At 34.4% G+C, this 22,288-nt stretch overlaps 1 protein-coding gene across 2 annotated transcripts in view; it reads right to left on the bottom strand.

Moving 5' to 3' along the window:
* The window catches only part of si:dkey-84j12.1, a 293,735-nt gene that overhangs the window by 191,733 nt on the left and 79,714 nt on the right, over positions 1-22,288 (bottom strand). The window contains exons 1-2 of one of the 2 annotated variants that reach the window (XM_073951375.1): positions 11,460-11,570; positions 4,129-4,318 (exon numbers count right to left, since the gene is read on the bottom strand). Coding sequence is in view for 1 of the 2 variants with exons in the window: in XM_001920797.9 (XP_001920832.2) it covers positions 4,129-4,318 (190 nt within the window). In the remaining variant the exon portion in view is untranslated. Of the gene's footprint in view, positions 1-4,128; positions 4,319-11,459; positions 11,571-22,288 lie in introns of those variants that run through there. The other variant, XM_001920797.9, reaches the window with a different exon arrangement.

The following is a 22,288-nucleotide window of genomic DNA, read 5'->3' as shown; positions in this document are numbered from 1 at the left end:
TCATTCCTTCAATGCACAACATAAAAACATGATATTTTAAAATAACTAAAAATGGAGTTAACGATTTTTGCAAATAAACTATATATATATATATATATATATATATATATATATATATATATATATATATATATATATATATATATATATATATATATATACTGCTGATGCAGTACAACCCGAGTCAGGTGTTTTTGACTAGTCTGTATAGACTGAATTGCTGTATTATTAAATATTAGAGTTTCATATATTGGTCCCATTTTGACATCTTTAGACAGACATTTATTCCTCTTCATTAACTAAACTACTGGAAATTTAAACAGCCAGTAAAGTAATGTAGGTATCACCATGATGTGATGCATACTTTTTTTCCATAATCTAAGCATTATCCACCTACTTCAATATAAATAAATATTCTGTTCTAATCTCAAACCTTTTTCTAAATAACTAAGAAAGCTTCAATCACAGGCCGCATTTTTAAAATGTCATCATGTAGACATCTTACAAAGTATTTCATGACTAAAGTCATAATCATAGTAAACACAAATCTTGTAAAGATCACCACTCGCAGCCAGCCGGATAAGAGAACCCTAAGGAATTGTTCTCCCATCATAATTTATTCAACCAAGTTTAGCATTTGTTGTCATGTAGTGCAGCGTTATGTTTTCTTTCTGAAAATAGCTAATAGATTTGCTAGAGAAAGTATTTTTTGTCAGTTGTGGCTTACTTTTAAATTGCCTTTGTACAGTAAAAAAAATGGTCTATGATGAGCACCATTTACTTGCTTGATACAAAAAAAAAATTTCCAACTAGGCATGGCCCAGTCAAAGATTTTGACGGTATGATAACCTTGGATAAAAATATCACTATTCAAGTTTCACGGTATTACTGTATTTTGATTACTGCTCTAAAATATAATACAACTGGTAAAAAAAAAAAACCTTTTCCCATTGAACACAATATACATTATATTTTAAGATACATTTCAAATATTTTGGAACAGTAAACATGTCAGGCTAAATCATTCAAATAAATCATTGACTTCTGTCTCCATTAGTTTAAAAACACAGATTTATTTACAAATTGAAAAGGCATCTTTGGATATCTTTCTTTTCTTTGGATATAAGGTATAAGCAACTATAAGCATGCTGGAATGTTGGTGTATAAGTGATACAGTATAAATAAAGTTGTTTTTCAAAGTTTTGCTAAATCGTGGGCTGTGATGAGGATGCTCCTTTTCTGCTGGAGATACCGTTGCCATAAACAGCTGAATAAAATAGCTGTTTAAAAAAAAACTACTTATATTATAGGAACGCTATTACAGAATATATAATGTATAACAGAAAAGTTAAAATGCTTAATTTCAATTTTTTTAACTTTTCCAAACATCTGTAAACTTTTTTGGTACCCATAAGAGCATTTACCAAGACCGTGTCTCTACCTACCACAAATAAAACAAAGCATTGAGTGCCGCCATGAATACTAAAATTGATAACACTTAACAATAACAGTACATGACTAATAATGTACTAATATGTAAACCAAATGTTACTTTAATATTAACTAATGAGTTAAGGCATGAGCTAATCATGAACTGCAACACGAGTCACATGTGTTCATGTGTAAATAACGACTACCATAATAACTTGTCAGTTCATGTTTGTTAATTAATGTATTTATTAACACGTTAGTTTAAGCTAAATGTAACCGAACTTACAATAAAAATATTCATTAAAAGTGCAACTTGACCAACATAAACTAACAAGTTATAATGTATCATTATGCCATGACTTTACTTTGAGGGGCACATTATTATTAAAAACTCCATTATTATAAACATCATTATAAAACTCCTGTAATTAAACATAATGGTCACGTCTGTCAATAGCCTGATTACATTAAAAACAATAGAAAAGTGTTCTGTCTACATCATAATGAACAGTTTAAACACAGGAGTTCATGAGCTTTTAAAAATGTCTTAATAATAATAATATTAATCCGCCCCTTCAAGTAAAGCCATGACATACTGATACATTAACATCTCATAAGTTTATGTTGGTCAAGTTGCACTTTAATTAACATTCTTCTTCATAGGAAGGGTTACATTTAGCTTAAACTAAAGTGTTAATTAATAATTTTTTAGCAGCACAACAATCAGCGGTTTGATCAAAGAGAACACATCCACCAGTAAAATGTGTAAAAACAAACTCTAAAGTGTGCTCTGAAGCTTCTGCAAAATGTGTAGTTTTTAGGTTTGTTAAGCCAATTTTGCGTAATTTCATGCACTGAAAAAAGTGTTGCATGCAGAACTGTTGCAAACAATTTCTTTGTGTTGAATTTAAACAAACAAATTAAGTTTAATAATGTTCAACTTAATTTGTTTGTTTAAATTCAACACATAAATTGTTTACAACCACTTAACGTAAAAAAAATTGAGTAAATCCAAGGAATCATCTTTGAATAATTTTTTTCAGTGTGACCACACATCCTTACATTCTCAAGAGGGGTATTTTTTATTTTCTAATTACTATTTTCTAACTACTATTCTATGGACTGGAGAAACTATGATATCAGTTTGTATGCAAAAATCCGGAAGCTAGATAGCATTTTACCCGTTCTGGTTCACCTCGTCCCAAAGTCAATGGGTTTTTTGAATGGGATTTCAGTTAAATTGCTTGCATAAGGATCGTGGTTACCGCAAACTCAAGATACAATCATGTTTTATTCTACGACATTACATTCCATTCTTGATATTTTCAACCGGCTTCTTTAAGGCTTCTTTAAAAAGACTGTTGCTTACAAGTTGCTAAATTGGACAACAGACGATGTGAAAGACATTATGTCATCGAGCTGAACTGGTCTGGAACAGGGCCTGCTTGCATTTGGATTTGTCTGTTATTTAAGTATTTTCATAAATAGTATTTAAAGTTTGTAGTATTTTTCTAATTGGAAATTCAAATTGTGTGTAGATAATGCCTTCAATTGTAGAGAGTCATGACTGCTTACCAGTGCATCCTGTCTCTTTCCTGCTCTCAGTAATGCAAATGTGAGTAAATTTGTAAAAATTCATAAATATCGACTTTCATTTTAACGTGATCAATTGATTTTTGGTCGGTTTTTTTTTTGTATTTTTTTTTCATTTGAACACATTTAACTCTCATTTGATAACTGCAATATTTACACTCCTCTTTAAAATTTATAGCAGATGTGACTGTATGGGCTGCTTTTCCCTGTACTGTGACAAAAAATAATATTGAATGTTGTTCTGTATCCATGATGGAATTTGCAGGCATTTGATAAACCTGTCCCTCGTGCCTCATTACTAAGGTAACCGGGCTGTTTGCACGTTTGCAATACACTTATTTAAGTATGTCTTATAATAATACTCTGTAGGCACATTTACAAAACATACAGTACGTGTTTTAAAACTTTTATAACAACTGTAAAGCAAAACAAATATATTTCCCACGTTCAACTTTCCAAAAGGCACGTAGGGGGTATATACGGCTGTGTTTTTTCCACATTTGTATTTGTTTATAATGCATGTGGATAATAATTTAATAAATCAAGAAAGTAAATCTGTCATGGACCATATTACAAAAATAAGAGTGAAAAGTTGTCGGAAGCAGGGTGGTGCTGACATCACAAACGAGTGCCCTAAAGGCAGTGGAGCCTGTTTATAGCCTAATGTTAGCTTTTCAGTTCTTGCGTTTGCATTTAAAATTTAAAAGTGATAAAAGTTATATTTTCGAGTGATGATTATCCGGTTGAACAAAACGTGTAAGTGTAATGAACTGGGTTTGAATGCAGAGCTTATTGTTTGCAATCTTCTAAAAAAGCTATGGGAAAATCCTATGGGGATTTTATCAAGCAAACCATTTTTATGCTAGCAGCCGACTGGCCTACAAGGTGGCATCAGAGTTCCTCCGCTCTATGGGTTTCTTGCAACATGTTTGTTATATATTTTTTTGATAACTTTCAAATAAAGACATGACATTTGTCTTTTACAAATCCTGTCCTTTGATCTGAACTGCTGATTGGATGCGTATGACCTAAACGTGCTGTTGTCCTTGGCTGACCTCCCTTCTCACCCTCTATAGAAGTAACCTGGAGGATTGGCCAACTCACACTGTGACGTTGCGGTCTGGGCAGCTGTCTCCAAAAGTGCCCCCTTGCTCCTTGAAGGTGATGAGGTTCCAAACAGCCACCACGGTGTCGTCAGGCACGTTGAAGTGGAACAGCTCCACGCTGGCAAAAGAGCGGTAGGCGTTGAGCTTGCGAGGCGTCCGGGTGAAATAGTCAGTGACAAACAGGCAATCTGGGGAATGGAAGAAGAAAAGAGTTATTTAGATGAAAGATGGCAATCTCTGGCAATCAACTGGATGAGGAGGAATCTGGGTGGTTTGCAGTTTGGTTGACCTTCCTTCTCAAAACTCCACCAGTGATTTAATCACACTTGCTGTGGGTCATGCGTGATTTGGCTTCGATTCAAAAACCCAGACTCTATGCAAAATTAATTTCGTTGCAATCCCTCAATACAAGGCCAGGGAGGAAGCAGCAAAATGACATTTGCAATCTGCCTTAATGAGCCGTGGCTTCCTATGGCTCTATCGTCAGAGAGCCTAATGGCTTCCAATCTCCTTGTGATTTGTGGAGGGAAACATTTACACCCAACTGCCCGGCTGCTTCGCTGATATTCATGTATTCACTTTATGTTTAATGCACACATGCAATGTATTGCAGTTTGTTTGCACCAGATGAGTATCTTCACTAATACTTGTGGCTGCCTTTTCATCATGGAGATTATCTACAGCTGTCAGCTGGACAGTACAGACACATAAAGACTTATTAAATAAAAGTTAAAAGTTATTTAGAGTGCTCAGCATAATTGAGTACACCCCATTTCAAAAATAAATATGTTTATCCATTTCTCAGTAAATATGGCCGATGCGTTTTGGTGCATTTAAACAAATCAGATTAGATATATTTATTAAAATAATATTTTAGTCACCAAATATATTTAGAAACTGAAAGATAATACAATTAAATTCAACAAAATGTTGCAATAAAATATTACAACAAAATTCTACAAAATTTTAACTAAATTTTTTTATTATTTTGGTTCTCTTGATTTTACCTCTTTTATAAATTAGTATTTAATATTTTTTTTATGACATAAATTTGGGTGTACTAGTTTTTGGACCATTATCAAAAGTTATTTTGTTAGATAAGCTCCAGATTTGGCCTCAGTACTGACTAATTTAATGTACAGTATAAGGACAAATATAATATAATATAATATAATATAATATAATATAATATAATATAATATAATATAATATAATATAATATAATATAATATAATAAGGGCTGTCAAATGATTTAAAAAATTAAAGTGATTAATCACATTTTTTTTGTAATTAATCATGATTAATCACGAAACGCCGCATTTATTACAGAAATAAAAACACAGGCATGTAAATGCCATCAATCAATGCCAACAACAAACAAAATGCTTTCCATGTTGGCTTCTAAATGGACTACAAACACACACACACACACACACACACACACACGCATGCACGCGCACACACACACATAACACGCGCAGGGCCGGTGAGCGAGAGGGATCCCTACAGATTCATCAACAAGCACGATCGTGTTCATCAAATTTGCTTAAACTAAGCATTCTAAACTAAGGCTGTATTTCACAAGCAAAAATTCTGACACACCAACATGAAGGAGACACATTTGAGGGCTCATGGACGCAGATGTCTTTGACAGTTTGTAAATTTATCTGGCACTTTCATTCACATGGACAGTAATACTCAGCGTTGATGATTAAGATGATTAAGAGTTTACCATTTAAGCAGCGATTTTTGATTACCTTAAATGATCACGCGAGTCTCGAAATGCGGAGGTTTTTCCGTTCACCATGCAGTAACAAATTCCATTAAAACATCCTTAATGAAAATATGCTGAATGAGAGTGAACTGCTGAACTGTAGATAAAGTCTAGATATTAAAAATGAAATACCTGAAATTGCAAGAAACTCTGGGGGAAATGCAGGATAGCCTGGTGATGCGACATTAATTGTTTTATACTGAAACTTTCCTTCTAAAAGCACATCCTTGGTCTTATCCAAATTTCTTTGCAAGTTAAACACATGCAGGACTGAACTGGCGCTCTATAGGCAAATGGCAATCACAGTGTTTTATTCATCCGGAAGGCCGAGGACCGTGAGGGAGGGGGTGGGTGTAGCGGATGAATGTAAGGACCGGGGTGTTCGCTCACTATTCTGCTGCCCGAGGCATACGCCCAGGTCGCCTTTATGGACGCGCCAGCCCTGAACACACGTCGGCCACAACAAGAAATAAAAAAAACTGCAACTGTGTTATTTGCATTATTTTTTTTTTTAAAGCGTTAAATATTTCAAATTAATTACGTCCGTTAATGCGCTTATTTTGACAGCTCTAAATATAATATAATATAATATATAGTACAGCTTCCCATTAACAATATGAATTTAAGAGATAGATTTGTGAGGGGTGTACTCCTGAGCACTGTACATGCTGAATAGGGCCAGACAGGATTTGTGGACATTTTATTTGGTATTTATATTAATTTTGTTAAATATATATATATATATATATATATATATATATATATATATATATATATATATATATATATATATATATATATATATATATATATATATATAAATGTGTGTGTGGGTTTATGTGGATTAATTTTAGGAGTATTGTAACTAAAAACTTAATATATGAAATTAAAAAATATATACATTTAAAATTTTTATTACTGAAAAATCACTTTACAAACTATTGTAAATAAATCTTATTAACATTTTAATATTACTTCTATTATATCACAATAATATACTCAACAATGGGCTAAAAATCTGCAGATTTCTGCATACACAGATTCCGTGAGCCTAAGCTCCAGAATAAAGCAAAACATGTACTAATGTTATTTTTAGTAATGTTATTATTTATTTAAAATAACACTTTTCTATTTAAATATATATCTTTAAAATGCAATGTATTTTTCTCATGGTAAAACATAATATTTAGAATTAATACATCTACATAAAACTTCAGTTTCACATGATACTTCGAAAAGCAGTTTAATATGCGGGTTTACTGTAAAAAAAATTATAATAAAAATTATACATCATCTATACATAAAAACCACTTCTAGCCACATTTTAGCTGATTGTGCAACCTCTCTATTAAAAGTGTCAATGTCAGTATGGTTAAGTATAAAGTACTATAGTACTTTTATGTGGGTGCCTGATGATTGTGCCTTGGACCCATTTGGTAATATTTATTATTATTATTATTATTACTTATTTATTTGTTTAGGAAATGTCGGTTCTCACATTCTGATTTGTAATTATTAAATTGTTAAAATGACTATAATTAAAGGAAATATTCTTAAGAATAAAATAGTAGGTATTCTTTAGAGGAGTGTACATGCATTATGATGCTTTAGTGTCAAATGGTCCTAAAATGACAACATTATCGTTTATCACAATAAATTTTGGCTCTATATAGCGTAACACAAAAAAAAGATATCATGACCGGCCTATTTTATGCAATAAAAATTTCTTTCAAAATAATCATTAATTTACTATATGTTTATAAAGAGTTTTATTATTATTATTATTATTATTATTATTATTATTATTATTATTATTATTATTATTTACTCACTTACTGTATTTGTGGTGTTAATGTATCTGTTTAAGTTTAACGCAACCACCCTCATCAAGGTTTACCTTGTTATACCATAGAAAATAAAATATAAATATAAATGTATAATAAATTAAATTCTGATCCAATTGCATTTATCTTCGAAAAAAAGCATTTATTTTGCAGAGTAGCTTTATTTAATTGAAGTACTTTAAAATGACTGGCAAATTACCACATTTAAGTAGCTTTTGAGACAATGGCACACACAATTAGAACAACAATAATAGCATTCACTCCCAAAAATAAATGCAGCCGATGTCCTTGATACTTTGCACGGTGTATGTTGCCAAAATAATTCTGAACAACCTGGCCAAGGAGATCTGAAATCCCATACCCATCAATACCGAACATCCCCAAAGCTCAGAAGCAGCAATGCAGTGTAAATACCTCTGGAAATAGTTTGTGTGCGACACAGAGAGAAAATGAGAAGAAATGTATTAGGTAGACCAGCTGGATGAGTGAAGACAAACGACAGCACCTGTACGTCGGTTCTAGCCGTCTGTTTAATCTCTTTCCCGTCGAACCCTTTGCTTCTGTTATTAACAGACATAACAAATCAGCCGGCTTGACACTTTTATTAAGCTGATGGACTCTCAGAGGTATGACGCCAGTATGGCCTCTTCATCTGTTAGCTCAGACAGCAGAGCACATCCCACTGATGGGCTTCACGCGCAATCACTTACAGTGCGAATAAAATTACACTGTGAAATATAGTGGATATATAGCCACACCATTTGGTACCGTGTGAACTGCAACCGTGTTCATCGGGTTGAGATGTAGCAGTTTCTAACAACTGCCTCACTAGCTAAAATATATTACAGCTCAATTTAAGCCAATTTTATTTATAGAGCTCTTTTCACAATAATTAGCATTTCAAAGCAGCTTTACAAAACATGCACATTATTATTTAATAAAGTTAAGGAGTTGTGTATACGGTGGACTGTATATATTTATAGTTAGCAAGCAGTTATACAGAATACTGTAGTGTCATTTAAAAAAAGTTGATGTCTATGTGGTTAAAACATTTTAAAAGGCACATTTTGACATATTAAATGCAACATATATTTTGAACTTTTTCCTAGTGCATCTACTTACCCAGAAATGAAAAAGGTAAGGAACTGTCAGCTCCACACCCAATACATCACAGTATTATAAAGAGCAAACCATTACTGGCATGAAATTTAACAGAAATGTAAGCCATGCAATAAAAAAAAAAAAAGAAAAAAAAAAGTACGTGACTGATATTTTATTCCCACTCGATCACATTTTTTTAAATGACATGTACAGGAGGTGGCGCTGATCAACAGCAGGATTAGTTAAAAACCATGACGTAAAATACAATAACAACTTGATAGTTATTACAACTATCATTTCGAAGGTGTCCAAATGTGACTCTTTATACGCATAAAGCTGCCAACCGGAAGTACGAAGCATCCTCCTTAGCAGAATGCATCCTCACAAAGCATTCTGGGTGATTTTTCGTTCCATGAAAAGAGTCTATAGCAGCTAGTAATTTACATTATCTATGTCAAAACAACATTAACAATGTTTTATTGTGCATGTACAATTCAAAGTACTTATCAAATTATAAGTAAAAAGAAGCCCTACAAAAAGTACTCAAGAGTAGTGAGTAATACCTTGTTCTAACTATATAACGTACGACACGACAAGATTGCAACAAACAATTGGGCTGTCTGCACCAAATGCGATGCAATGCGGTATGACAAAAACATTTAAGTATCAGCCACTGCACTCCAAATGAAATCTTAAAGATTATAGTCTGATTAAAGATACCATATATTGAATTGGTTTAATATTAGAGGTGTAACGATTTACCGTGGTACGATTTATTGCGATGCAAAAATGTCACAATATGCATCGTGGCGTTATGACGATTTTTTTACGTAATTACGTCCGTTTTTTCTTATTAGTTGAGCTGTTTGCACAAGAGCTACAGTACGTTCCACCTGCTGTCGCACAAGAGTTCAGATTGCTTGATCTAGCAGCAGCAGTATTGTTAGCAGACCAAGGTAAGTGGAGTTGAAAAAGAGGATGACCCATCCTCTCAAAATCGGACGTCTGGCAACATTTCGGTTTTAGTCTTTAGACTCGTCCGCTTTTTGACACGCATACTGGGTCAAACATAGCCGAAGTTTGAAAGTCTTTACAGTGATTTGATTTACATACTTTTCTCAGCGACATGGATACCTCCTAATGGTGTTGAAAGAGTCAAATACTGTATTTATAAGGTACAATTCACCCAAAAATATCATTCTGTCTTCATATAATGATGTGTTCGCGACCGAAAAATCACACATGACGTGAGCTGACTGTGAGCTTTTACTACAGAGGGCGGACTACTTAATGATAGACGGGCGCGTGTCTATCATTAAGTAGTTCTGTTCTTCAGTGAACAGAACCTGCAAAGGTTGTGAGTAACAGGTAATAAAGTTATAAATAACATTCAGTTTGTGGCACAAAGTGATCGTTTAGGAGCCGCGTGGGAAGTTTGAACAGCATAAATGAAAATTAAAATGAAAACGAAAGCATACATTACATTTAAATAATCATATCGCATTTTAGAGTTATGATTAAGACAAGCATGAACTCTTTTGAGCACAGAGGTACACAATAATGCACGTCAACATGATAGTGCCTACATCAGCAGCGCGAAGAAATAGTAAACCTGTTTAAACCGCTGAAAAGGGCCACGACTGTCCTGTCTGATGAAAAGACAGCCAGTCTGTCACTCATCGTCCCCAGCATTAAGACAGTCATCCATAAAAACCTCTCAGACAAATACACACAAGTTCAGGATTATCTTATAGAACTGCTGACTACTTGGAAATGTAGATTTTTTTATTTTTTGCGCAAACAAAAAACTGCAAGTGACCAAGCAAAGCCTTAAGGTCTGTTAAATTCAATTGAATAGAAAGCTATTATTATTTTTGCAACTTTACTTAAATTGTTCCTTACTTTTGTCTCTGTCGTTTTAATAATGTTTTATAAAAAGTTTTAAAATTGTTTTATTTTCCAGAGACAGGCCTGTTATATTTATTTTCTTAAAGAAGGTTCAGTTTTAATGAAAGAAGTTGAAACAAAAGAAATACATAAAAAATAGTTCACTTGGTAATTTAAAAAACATTTTTTAATAAAATTTGCATTTCAGTTTCATTTTCAATTTTTATTCCAAATATTGTAATACATATCGAATCGTGAACATTATATCGTGATACACATTGTATCGCGAGCTGAGTGTATCGTTACACCCCTATTTAATACCTTACATTATTATCTGATATCTACATAGTATGTTTATGTTGTTCAAAAAATCTTAATAACGTTACTCCATAAAATACCCATTCAATCATGTCTATGATTGACCATATATGAATCGTGTTGCTGAACAAAGACAAAAATAAACCCAATCAAAGCAAAGTTAACCTATTTTGCTCACCAGATCTGTTGTGGATAAAGGCCTAATTATAATTAAACTTGACAAAAGAGAGTGATAGAGATTTATGGCGTTGTATTTTGAAGCTACAGTCAAAGAAAACACATGAACAGATGTCAGTTGAGCTGAGTGATTTGACACAATTCAGCAGTCTATATGTGTTTGTTGAAACATATGCATCAAATTTCACAATAACACCATAAATTAACAAAAGATGTAACTAAACATACCTTATGACTCTTCAGAGTGGAGATGAATAAATGTGTAATATGTAAAACTTGCAGTTTGCATCCTGAGGCCAGTTTGAACGTGCCTCCTGCTGTTGTCGTCTTGGTGCTCACGTTTTCAAAATAAAAGTCCCACATCCAAAGTAAGTGAAATATATGCTTAAAAATAACTAAGCGGGGAAAGTTATCATTGTTGTCTCAATAGAAAACGTTGTTGCTTATCAAACGCAGCATGAGGCCTGCATATTAATGATTTCAGAGATTTTTTATGATCTCAGAGCTTGATGACATGACTGCTTGTTCGGAGGGCATGGCCCATGAGTCTTGTCACTGTTTTTTTTTTTTTTTTTTTTTTTTTGTCTTCTGATTGTCCACCGGGATTTTACACTCATGGAATTTATATGAAAACAAGGAAACAGTGTTGTCTGAGGCTCACATTAATATATCTTTTATCATTCTACTATGGGTTGAAGTACTCAGATTTTTATTATAGGGCACCTTTAATACATATTTAAACTATTTAGCTTTATTAAAAGTACATAGGCTAATTGACTGACTTCATTTTTTTAAAAATTGCTAATTATTCAATTTTCAAGATCTGAGGTGAACTTACACTGGTAGCATTTAACACTCAATAAAGCACATAATCTGTGCCTGAGGAGATAATTGTCATAACAATTGCTGTTTGCTGTTTTGCTGCAAAGTCACGAAAATTTGAAACATTTTTAAAATATAAATTTTGTGCACCGCTGACACAGATGGTTCAGACAAAAACCAGTTTTAACATGTAAAAGATTCATTTTATTGTTTGTCGTGTAAAGACATTGCATGTTCTGTAGTTAGGACACAATGTTATGCTGTGAAAATCATTCCACACATACCCTGCAAATTAATCCTTGAATTGACTTAGGAGTCACAATGACCTGTGCACCATTTTGACAGCAGAAAATAAAAATCTAAACAATGTTTTTTATGACTTTATTTCTAAAATGACCCAACATAAAAAAAAAAAAATAATTTGTTTGTTTTTTTTCACATTTAGGTTCCAACAATGGGCTATATGCACACAGATTATTTTATTTCAGTCAGCCAGCCTCAGGGCTTCCTGTTAATTGCCATCCCATACAAAATTGCAGCGTTTAAGATCTGATTTCTTTATAAAAAAAAAAAAATACATTTTAAAAAACTGTGATTTTTTCCCTTCCAGACTGAAATGCGATATAAATTCAAACAAGAACACTGCATTAAATTATATTTTTCTGCACCATGTCTTTAAAATATGGAAATTAATTTTACCCCAGTATTTTCAATAAAATTTTCAGCGGAAGCCTGCTGCTAGTGACATTTTTTCATCTCTTCTAATGCTTCAACAACCAAATGAATGATTAAGTCAATTTTAACTAATTATATTTGAATCTTTTGAATGTATTTACAACATCAATGCTGTAAAAGGAACCTTACGAAATTGAAAATAGTCACATAAAACTTTCACCGGAAGTTTATCATTGGCTGAAAACACTAGCTGTGCAAATAGCCCATTGTTCTACAGGTCAATTCTTACCCATAAAACCATTTTACTCCACAAAAACTATTGGCAGAATAACAAATGTCCTGGTTCGGTCTAGAAGTTGTGAACTCTTCCTTTCCATCACTGTCAGATTCAGTTTAAACATGTAAGGCTTTATTCCATTACTTGTCATTTCTGAGATTTGCTTTGTTGTTATTTTTATGTTGTATCTGGAGGTCTGAATGAAAGCAGTAATTTATTTTCATTTAAATGGACACACACAATAACAGTGCATTTTTGCTCTCACCCAAAAAGGTGTCAATTTTACAAGCTACAAAAAAGATCTCTAGGGTTTAGTTTTTTTTAGCTAAAATTTCACAGAGACATTCTAAAGATCACATTCTGATCTTTAAAGAGGCATAATATGTCACTTTTAATGCTTTAAAGACCCTTTAATTAATACAACTCCAAAATTATTCAGTGAATATTAAAAAACACTAGAAACTGTTGGAGTGAAATGAATTCAATAGAGTGATTCACTGTACTTTGCCAAACAAGCATTTGTGTCAGATGGAAACCCCACTGGTGGCCCAGTCAGAAGTGGACAGGCTGATTACACATCATGTCAATCAGGAGCAAAGGCAATGTCATGTTGTTTGACCATAACACAGGCTGATGCGAAGGACGCAGGTGTGTCAAAATATACAGTGCGTCCTTTTGTCTTGTCCAAAAAACAAGTGAAAGATATCTATGTGTTTTGAAAGCACCTGGGAAAACAATCCAGAAATTACACGTTTACACAATTTATTCACTCACACACAGCCACAACAGAATTGTTCACCCAAAAATGACATTTTCCTCATTATTTACTTAATCATGGTGAGTACACTGTAAAAACATGCAGGGTTCCACACAAATCGATTAAGTTAACTTAACACTTTTAACAAATTAATGTAGATTAAACAGAAAATAATTAAGTGTTCCCAATGAACTATCAATAATTGTGTTGATTTAGCTCATTTTAATTAAGTAGTTTGAACAAGTAAAAAAAAAATTTTTTGAGTTTATTTTAAATAGATGTGTAGCATTGTTTTATATTTTTTTCTGAAAAACACTGATCATTTTATTAGAAAAATTTTTTTTTGTCAGCGGTGGATTACTTTGAAGCTGCAGAAATATGGAATTTGGACTGTCTAAAATGGTCTACATTGAGTTCCATTTACTTGCATTAATGGGGCTGGAGAAAAGAAAAATGGGAAAAAATCCAGTAATTACAATTTTTTACTTTGGCTGAAGAAAGCCAAAATTATGGCTGAAGAAAGAAAGTCAGTAAGCCTGCATTTGTAATGCATTATAAGGGTATTCTACCCTGGCCGAGAGAGCTTAACATGCTGCAATTTAAAAAAACATGTGCAACTACAAAAAAAAACACCAGCAAATTAAGAAAAGATATTTATACGTTTGACAACACACATCTTGCATATTCTCACAAGGCCTACACATTTAAAAAAGAGAAGCATTTTCCCACAAGCAAACAATTTAAAAAAGCTCGCTACACTCTCACAACACAAAAAGAACAGAACACAAAGGAAATGTTTCAAGGGCTACCAAAAACGCGACGGATGACGCCACTGTGCCGTGACTATTGCACAGTGAAGTTGTAGCTGATCTTTGAAAGGTACATTTTTTGTTTGGCTATTTTAATATCTTAATTTCTGTGTCTTCAGTATATATTAGCCTTCTGTATTAGCTGGGAGTCGAACCAGCAACCTTCTTGCAGTGAGGCGTCAGTGCTAACCACTGAGCCATCGTGCCGCTCCACTGTAAGACTAGACATATTATTTATTAGAAAATAATAAATATTGCTGTATATACAGACTGCATAGAAAGTGCAACCAAGTCTTTATAGAAGTTATTATCTGTGCCAAAAAAAAGTTTTCTTTTTGTCTGGCATACTTTCTCAAATTTTTGTTTATGAATTTCTGCCCATTCTATATTCCATTTAGGTTTTTGGTGGTGTGTGATCAACAATTCACACGCTTTAAAATGTACAAACAATTCTCCAAGTTCATGTATCACACGCTCAACCTCCAGCTTCTCATAAAGGCACTCGCACACTGGGAACACACAAGATAACAGAACACACTTCAAAAGCCATTTTTTGTACAAAATAACATACGACTTTCTTCTGTAGAACATAAAAGATGATATACGAGAAATACCAGTCTTTAGTTACTATGGCGATTCATACAGTAAATCATTTACAGTATGTCCTTCAGTTTGCCATGTTCACGGTCCAATATTGTTTGTCCAAGGCACACTGTATAGTTGTGTATATACCTGCAGGAGGTTTGTTTTGCTTTATTTTATTCAACTATTTAGCACTTATGAAGACTTTTCTTCATCTTTAGACTCAATTCATCAACTAGTAAATAATCTTTCTCTGTTTAAATGTTTCAGTACTTAATGTTTCCGTTTATATTTGTCATTTACACTTAAAGTCCCCGTGAAGGGCTTTGAAATGCGCATTTTTTATTTGATGTTTGATGTAATCTCAACTGAATGAAGAGAGGGAGGGACATAGTGTGGCTCCTCCCTTTAACAGCCAATAGCATTTGGTTGTTGTTTGTCTGCCAATGAGAGTAATTGAGCTGAAGCACATCAAATCTAAAAAGCAATCAGAGGATTCCTGAAGGGGGTGGACATGTGAGATACTAGAAATCATTTGATTGAACAAGATTTGATGAGAAACTTAAGTATGAGGTGATTTGGAAAAAAAAAAGTTATTCCGTCTAGTGACAAACCAAAAGCTTTACATGTTTTTATCTTCTAAATGCAAATTTATTTTAAATTCACAAGATCTTTAACTTGACTTGAGGTGGGTTGATGATTCAAAAAAACTTTCAAATGTGCATTGGAACTCATTGCATTCTATTATAACTATGTTAAAGTCAGTCACACTTATTACCCTCATCTTGTGCTATTCCATTCATTCATTGATTTTCCTTTGGCTTAGTCCTTTTATTTATCAGAGGTCACCACAGCAGAATAAACCACCAACTTATCCAGTAAATGTTTTACGTAGCAGATGCCCTTCAAACTGCAACCCAAAACTGAGAAACACCCACTCTCGCATTTACACTTATAACTAGGGCCAATTTAGTTAATTCAGTTCACCTATATCGCATATGTTTAGACTGTGGGGAAACCGGAGCACCCAGAGGAAACCCACAACAACACAAGATAACATGCAAGCTCGACACAGAAACACCATAAGGCTTGCGACATTCTGGCTGTGAGGCAATAGTGCAATAGTGCAATAGTGCAATAGTGCAACCATTAAGCCTCCGTGCCACTCTGTGTCATTCCAGCAATACCAAATATGATGTATAGCGTAAACAGTTATGTTAGTTGTGCAAACAGATTTTCAGGTCAAGTTTCAGGTCAGTTGGTGCTTTTGAAAACACTATCAATTGGGTTTAAAAGTTCAGGACACCCTGGAGAACTTTTTTATTATATTAACAGATTTGTGTGTGTGTTGAGCATCAGTTAAGACAATGTTAGCACCTGTCAGCTTTAATTGTGGGGAAAACTGGATAATTTTGATCTTTTGTCAGCTAATTTCAGCTTCCGGGTTTAAAATGATTTTTGGGGCGGGATCAAAATCGGCGACGTAGCGCAGTACTGCAAGTGCAATGATGACGCGTCGGTTTCTCATTATTATTCATAGCAGAGTTTTCTTATCCTATGAGAAGAGCCGGCTGCTTAATTATTCATCAGACCTGCCAGAGTCAAGCCCGAGCTGTGAGACACGTCACGGACCCACAGCAGTATTTAGCCGTTTATGAAGGCTCATATGCGTTTGTTTCCATGATCCACTGGGTTTGTTGCATGTTTTCCCCCGCGATCTTGTCAGGGCCGATCATACAGCAAAGCTGTGTGTGTGCCGCTAGCATTTTTGTCAGGAGAGCAGCACGATAATTAGAGAATGGCAGACGCTGTCTTTTATCAGGAGTTCGTTCACATTCAGACACATCACTTTGCTGCTGTGTTTGCCTAAATCCTCCAGAATACCAGCAGGGCTAATGGTTAAAATAGACAGGTCAGGAGACCTGCTGCACTGAGTCTGCTGGATACGGGGATTGAGGGAGAAGTCCTCATTTATAGGGTTTACATGAACACACTTATCTTTATAATGATATAAATTGTGGTTATGTGTATATGAAATTACGAATAACAAATGTAGCAGGGCATTAAATCACTGTTCATTTCTTTGCATTTTAACTTTGTAAACTATAAACTCATGCGTCTCCTCACGGTTTGTCTCATTTTGTGAGCTAGCTTCGTTCGCTCACGTTCTCCCCTGCTGGCTACGCCCACACCTGTTCGATACTCGCGGAGCTCCACGCCCATTAACCATGCATCTTTTAAAAAAAATTCTGAAGTAGACTTTAACCGAAAGTGGGGTGTGTCATGGCCCTTTATAAGGAAGGAGGGTGGGTCAGTCTATCAGTCAGTCAATCAGTCGACAGCACCCTCTGGTGGATTTATGCGAGTACAGCAGGCGTGAAAGGCACTCGTGAGAGAAATTTGAGATCTGAAAAAGCACACACAGCATTTCTGGTGTATTCATGAAACAAAAAAAACGCAAAAACAAAGTAGCTTCTGGGACATATTTGGCACTCTCCAGAAATTTATGTAGCTGTACATTTTCAGAATGAGCCTGTGTTGGAATAAATCCTTCCCTTCTGTGGTATGTTTTTGTTCTTGTTGTTTTCACAGAGCGCAAATCCTGCTTTTTAAAACCTGTTATTACTGGCATCTCACTGTTTCTAATCAGCGTGACGAATCTTTGAAGAACAACAGTTAAAAATGTGCACTAATTAAAAGCAAACGAGAAAAAAGCAAGCGTTCTTTGGAGAAAGGAAATACTGTTCATGTCCCCGTGTCTTTTTCCTTTTTGCCAAGGCACAAGGCACAAACGATGTTTCGCAATGAACCAGACGAGTAATAAATCACAAACCCTTTTATTACATTTCATGTCAATATTCCCTACACAACAAAGTTTACTGCCGCTCGATACAGGTTCCCTTCTTTCAATCTAAGCCTCGCATTGAGGAGTATTAAAATTAATATCGCTTTTTTTCTTGCAGTCACGTTACCTCTCCAGCAGTGACGGGGAATCAATAATTAATGATGTCTCTCTCTCTCTCTCTCTCACATATGTAGAGCTCCATATTCCCCACTGTCATTGTTTCTACACATGAGACGCAGAGATATTGAGGTCAGATTGATTTTACAATATGCCTGCTGCAACACACAGGCACGTGCTCATGAAAAAATGAAATTAGAAAAATGTGGAGAGATGACCCATGCCGTGAGTTTGATTGAGTTGGCGCTTTTACCAATCAAAGTGCTGATATTATAGGGTCCTTTTGCTATTTGCCACTTTGTCCAAAAAACAAACCATATAATGAATTCAGTGCATTAACAATGGTGGACTTAAACTTGATAATATGTGAAAATGTGCTTGTATGGGACTTGCAATGTAGACAGCTGGTACCCAAACAGGCTCAGGAAAATACTAAAAATATGTTTCAGAATATGTTTATTATGGTAGCTTGAGAAAGCCAACATACTGTTATACTACATAAATGTATTATTCTTCGTTCATCTTCTTCTTAGACTATTTTAAGAACCCCTTTCCTTCTAGAATGTTCATACTACAACCACCAAACTAACTCCAAACTTCCAAACTATACTGAATTAAGTTGCTAGATATTTTCCAACTGATTCGACTTACAAGTTTTCCAAAAACTGAGCCAAAAAAATTAGAAAAATCCCATTGACTTAACATTGGACCAAACTTTGTGACCTCATAACTGTGGCTTGACTGTCATAGAGACGTAAGGTTACAATAATTTAACTCAGACTACCAATCTGCCAATTACTGATGACCTTTCAACTTACCAGCCACACCCTTCCTAGCAACTCCTAAGTAACCACTTAGAACACCCTGGTATCCACTAAGAACACCTTAGCAACCACCTTTGCAACACATTAGCAACCACCTAGAAGACCCTAGCAACCACTACAAACACCATAGCAACTGCCTAGCAACATTTTAGCAACTGCCTAGCAACCACATAGAACACCTAAAAACACCTAGTACTTAACTATGCCAACTGTTTCAAACTTTTTCAAAACTACTTCTATTATTTAAACTTTTAAAACTAATTCAAACTTTCGACTAGGCTTTCTCAAGCCACCATAAAGTTTGTCTACAAACTTTACTTTTCTGATTTGTTTTATTGTTATTATTTTACAAATAAAATTAAAATAGCACAGTGCTGTTCTGCTGTTGTGGTGAGTATGCATAAGGAAATGTCGACTGTTTATATTTTCAATGCTTTATTCTTTTTTTTTTTTGTATGAACATAGCAGTTTATGGTAATTAATTGTTCTTAATAACTAGAAAGTTGTTAGTATGGTTATTAAAAATGTGATTATGAGTATGATTTCTCACACTGTCATGCTGCAGACGTGAAATGAAAGTGACCAACAAAATTTCCTATTACTCAGTGTAGTCATGTCTGATTGAGACACAGTGTGAAAGTGGAAAAATAGAGCTGTAAATTAATATGAATAAAATTTTAAAAAGTACATATAAGATTGTTTTGACCTGGAAATATGGTAACATTTTTAAGTAATTCCCATTATTAATTAGTGGCTTATTACCAGCCTGTTATTAAGATGTTGGTTGTTCATATAAAGTACATATTCAGCAGGATCACATTCCACATTCCTAATACTACTCAATACCTAAACCCAAATACTACCTAAAAGGGATAGTTCACCTCAAAATTATTTTTTTTTACCATTTAGTCACCCTAAATTGGTTCACAACACTTAACGAGCTTCTATTTTCTATTCAGCACAAAAGAAGATACTTTGAAAAATGTTAGAAGCCTGTAACCATTGAATTCCATAGTAGAAAATCAAATACAATGAAAGGGGCATGAGTAAGCCCACACGGAATCAAATCCGCAGATATGATCCCTTCATTAATTCAGTTTATTTGTGTACATTTATATTATTCATTTTTTAAATTATTTTCAGTAATAATATTGACTAATATGAAAATATTCTTATGATTTATTTACAATACAGTTTGTAAAGCCATATTTTCTGTCTTTTAGTATTTATATTATATGAGAGACTTGCTTTGTTTAGCAAAGCAGTTGATCTAATTGGCTTTGCATTACAAACATTATAAAAAAGTTAAATATAATTTTTTTATTTTATATATATTAAGGTTTTAGTTATGATACTCAAATCTTTCCACATAAAACCACAGATTAACTAAATTCATGACAGAAATTGCAAAAAAAAAAAAAAAAATCCACAGATTCTGTCTGGCCTTAGTCATGAGTCTAGTGTGTCTTATGTACGTGTTGTGTTCAAGTATTGTGGTGGCGAGATGTGCCATGTGTTTGTTCCGTGTGCCTCTGTTTAGTCATGTGATTAGTTTGCTCTGTTTTTTTTTTACCATTTGCTTATTAGCTTCACCTGTATCGCACCACTGTATGTATACAGTTCAATCATGAAATAGATATAGATCCCTGAATGTGTTTAGTTCATGGTCCGGTATTATATTGTTACTACTTCCTGTCCTGCCTGCATTTGGAATTCCAGTCCCTGTTGTGAGTGTTATTGTGTAAATTAATACAAGTTTTTGATAATCATTCCTGAGATAAATTTGCAAGTGTTCACAGGTTGTTTTTTGTGATAGGTGAAGGTTGATTAAATGAAGATAATCCAGCTGAAGTATAACTGTCCCTTTAAAAAACATTTACAAGTAGAATGTTAGTAGTTTGAGACAAATGTCATATTTAATGGTTTGTAATAGTGAGAATTGGCTACCTTAAAATAGAGGTGTAACAAAAAATAAAATAAATGTCAGAACAATGGAGCACATGGGGAAGGTCACATGACACAAACACAGGGGTCTGACAGTAGTATTAAAAAAAATCTAATCAATTAATCAACAAAACTCTTTGATATTTCATATTTAGAAATGTTACACCTTGACGCTCTCTCTCTCCCTGTGCAAACAAGCGGCAAAAGGTATAAGCAATTTACCGCACCATTCCGAAAACTCCCAGAACAGATGTCTACAACCATTAGCACATCTCCCAGAAGCCTCAGTACATCAGCGGAGGTGAGCTCTGCAGAAAAGAGGCTGGATTTCCGCTATCAGGAGTTTAAGATAGAAAAAAAAACACATCTTCTGTAGTTCTTGGAAAGATGCTTCAGATTGAGAAAGCAAGCCTTAAATTCTTCCTGAGACAAGCTCTCTGGGAACAAATCCAGGAAAAACCGCACACATTCTCTCATCACTCACACATAGACAGGCTACTATATCTGTGCACGCACGGACGTCATTCTTCTCCCCTAGGTTATACGGTTTTAGTGTGTTAATTTCCTTCATCTTTCGAGTTAGTGTATCAGGGCAGAAGCTGTTCCGTCAGTTTTCATCACGCTGGGATAGCGTGATGAAGAGATGACTTGTGACATGTGCATCATAAAATTACCATCGCATCACAATTCCAGAGGGAAAGTGATCCAAGCTCTGAATCCGCAGTACTCAGAGACTCAGATGGGGAGAAAGTGTGTTAGGGGAACATATGGGATATGGTAGGTGGGCGTGTGTGTGTAGAGTAAGGAGAGCAGATGAGCACATACAGATCCAGAAAGAGAAAATGACTAATTTATGTAAAGAGATGTAGGTGACTGGTGATTTGAGTGCAGTTGACATAATAAAAGGTTGCATTCGCCCCACTTCAGACACACTCACTGTATATGTGAAGTGAGCTATTTAACAGCACAGAGGAAGAATCTATGCACTATATATTTACTGTGGTGAACTATAGAAAATGCAGTTCTGTTGTACTGTCATTTCAAATGATCAACATATATAACAATAATGTTTAATTGGCAAGATTCACTCTTCAAAATTAAAGAGTAAAAAATTAGTTCTGGGCAAAAATATATCATGATTAATCACACTGAAATAAAAGTTTGTTTTGACATAATATATATGTGTGTACTCAGAATATTTATTATGTTTATTCGAATATACAAATGAAGGGCAACATGATGGCTCAGTGGTTAGCACTGTTACCTCACACCAGAAAAGTTGCTGGTTCGAGCCCCTGCTGGGTCAGTTGGCATTTCTGTGTGGAGTTTGCATGTTCTTCCCGTGTTTGCATGGGTTTCCTCCGGGTGCTCCGGTTTCCCCCACAGTACAAAGACATGTGGTATA

This window comes from Danio rerio, chromosome 5 (assembly GCF_049306965.1).
Source record: "Danio rerio strain Tuebingen ecotype United States chromosome 5, GRCz12tu, whole genome shotgun sequence".
Classification (NCBI taxonomy): Eukaryota; Metazoa; Chordata; class Actinopteri; order Cypriniformes; family Danionidae; genus Danio; species Danio rerio.
The sequence above is the reverse complement of the archived record's forward strand: the minus strand, read 5'-3'. Positions and strand labels throughout refer to the sequence as shown.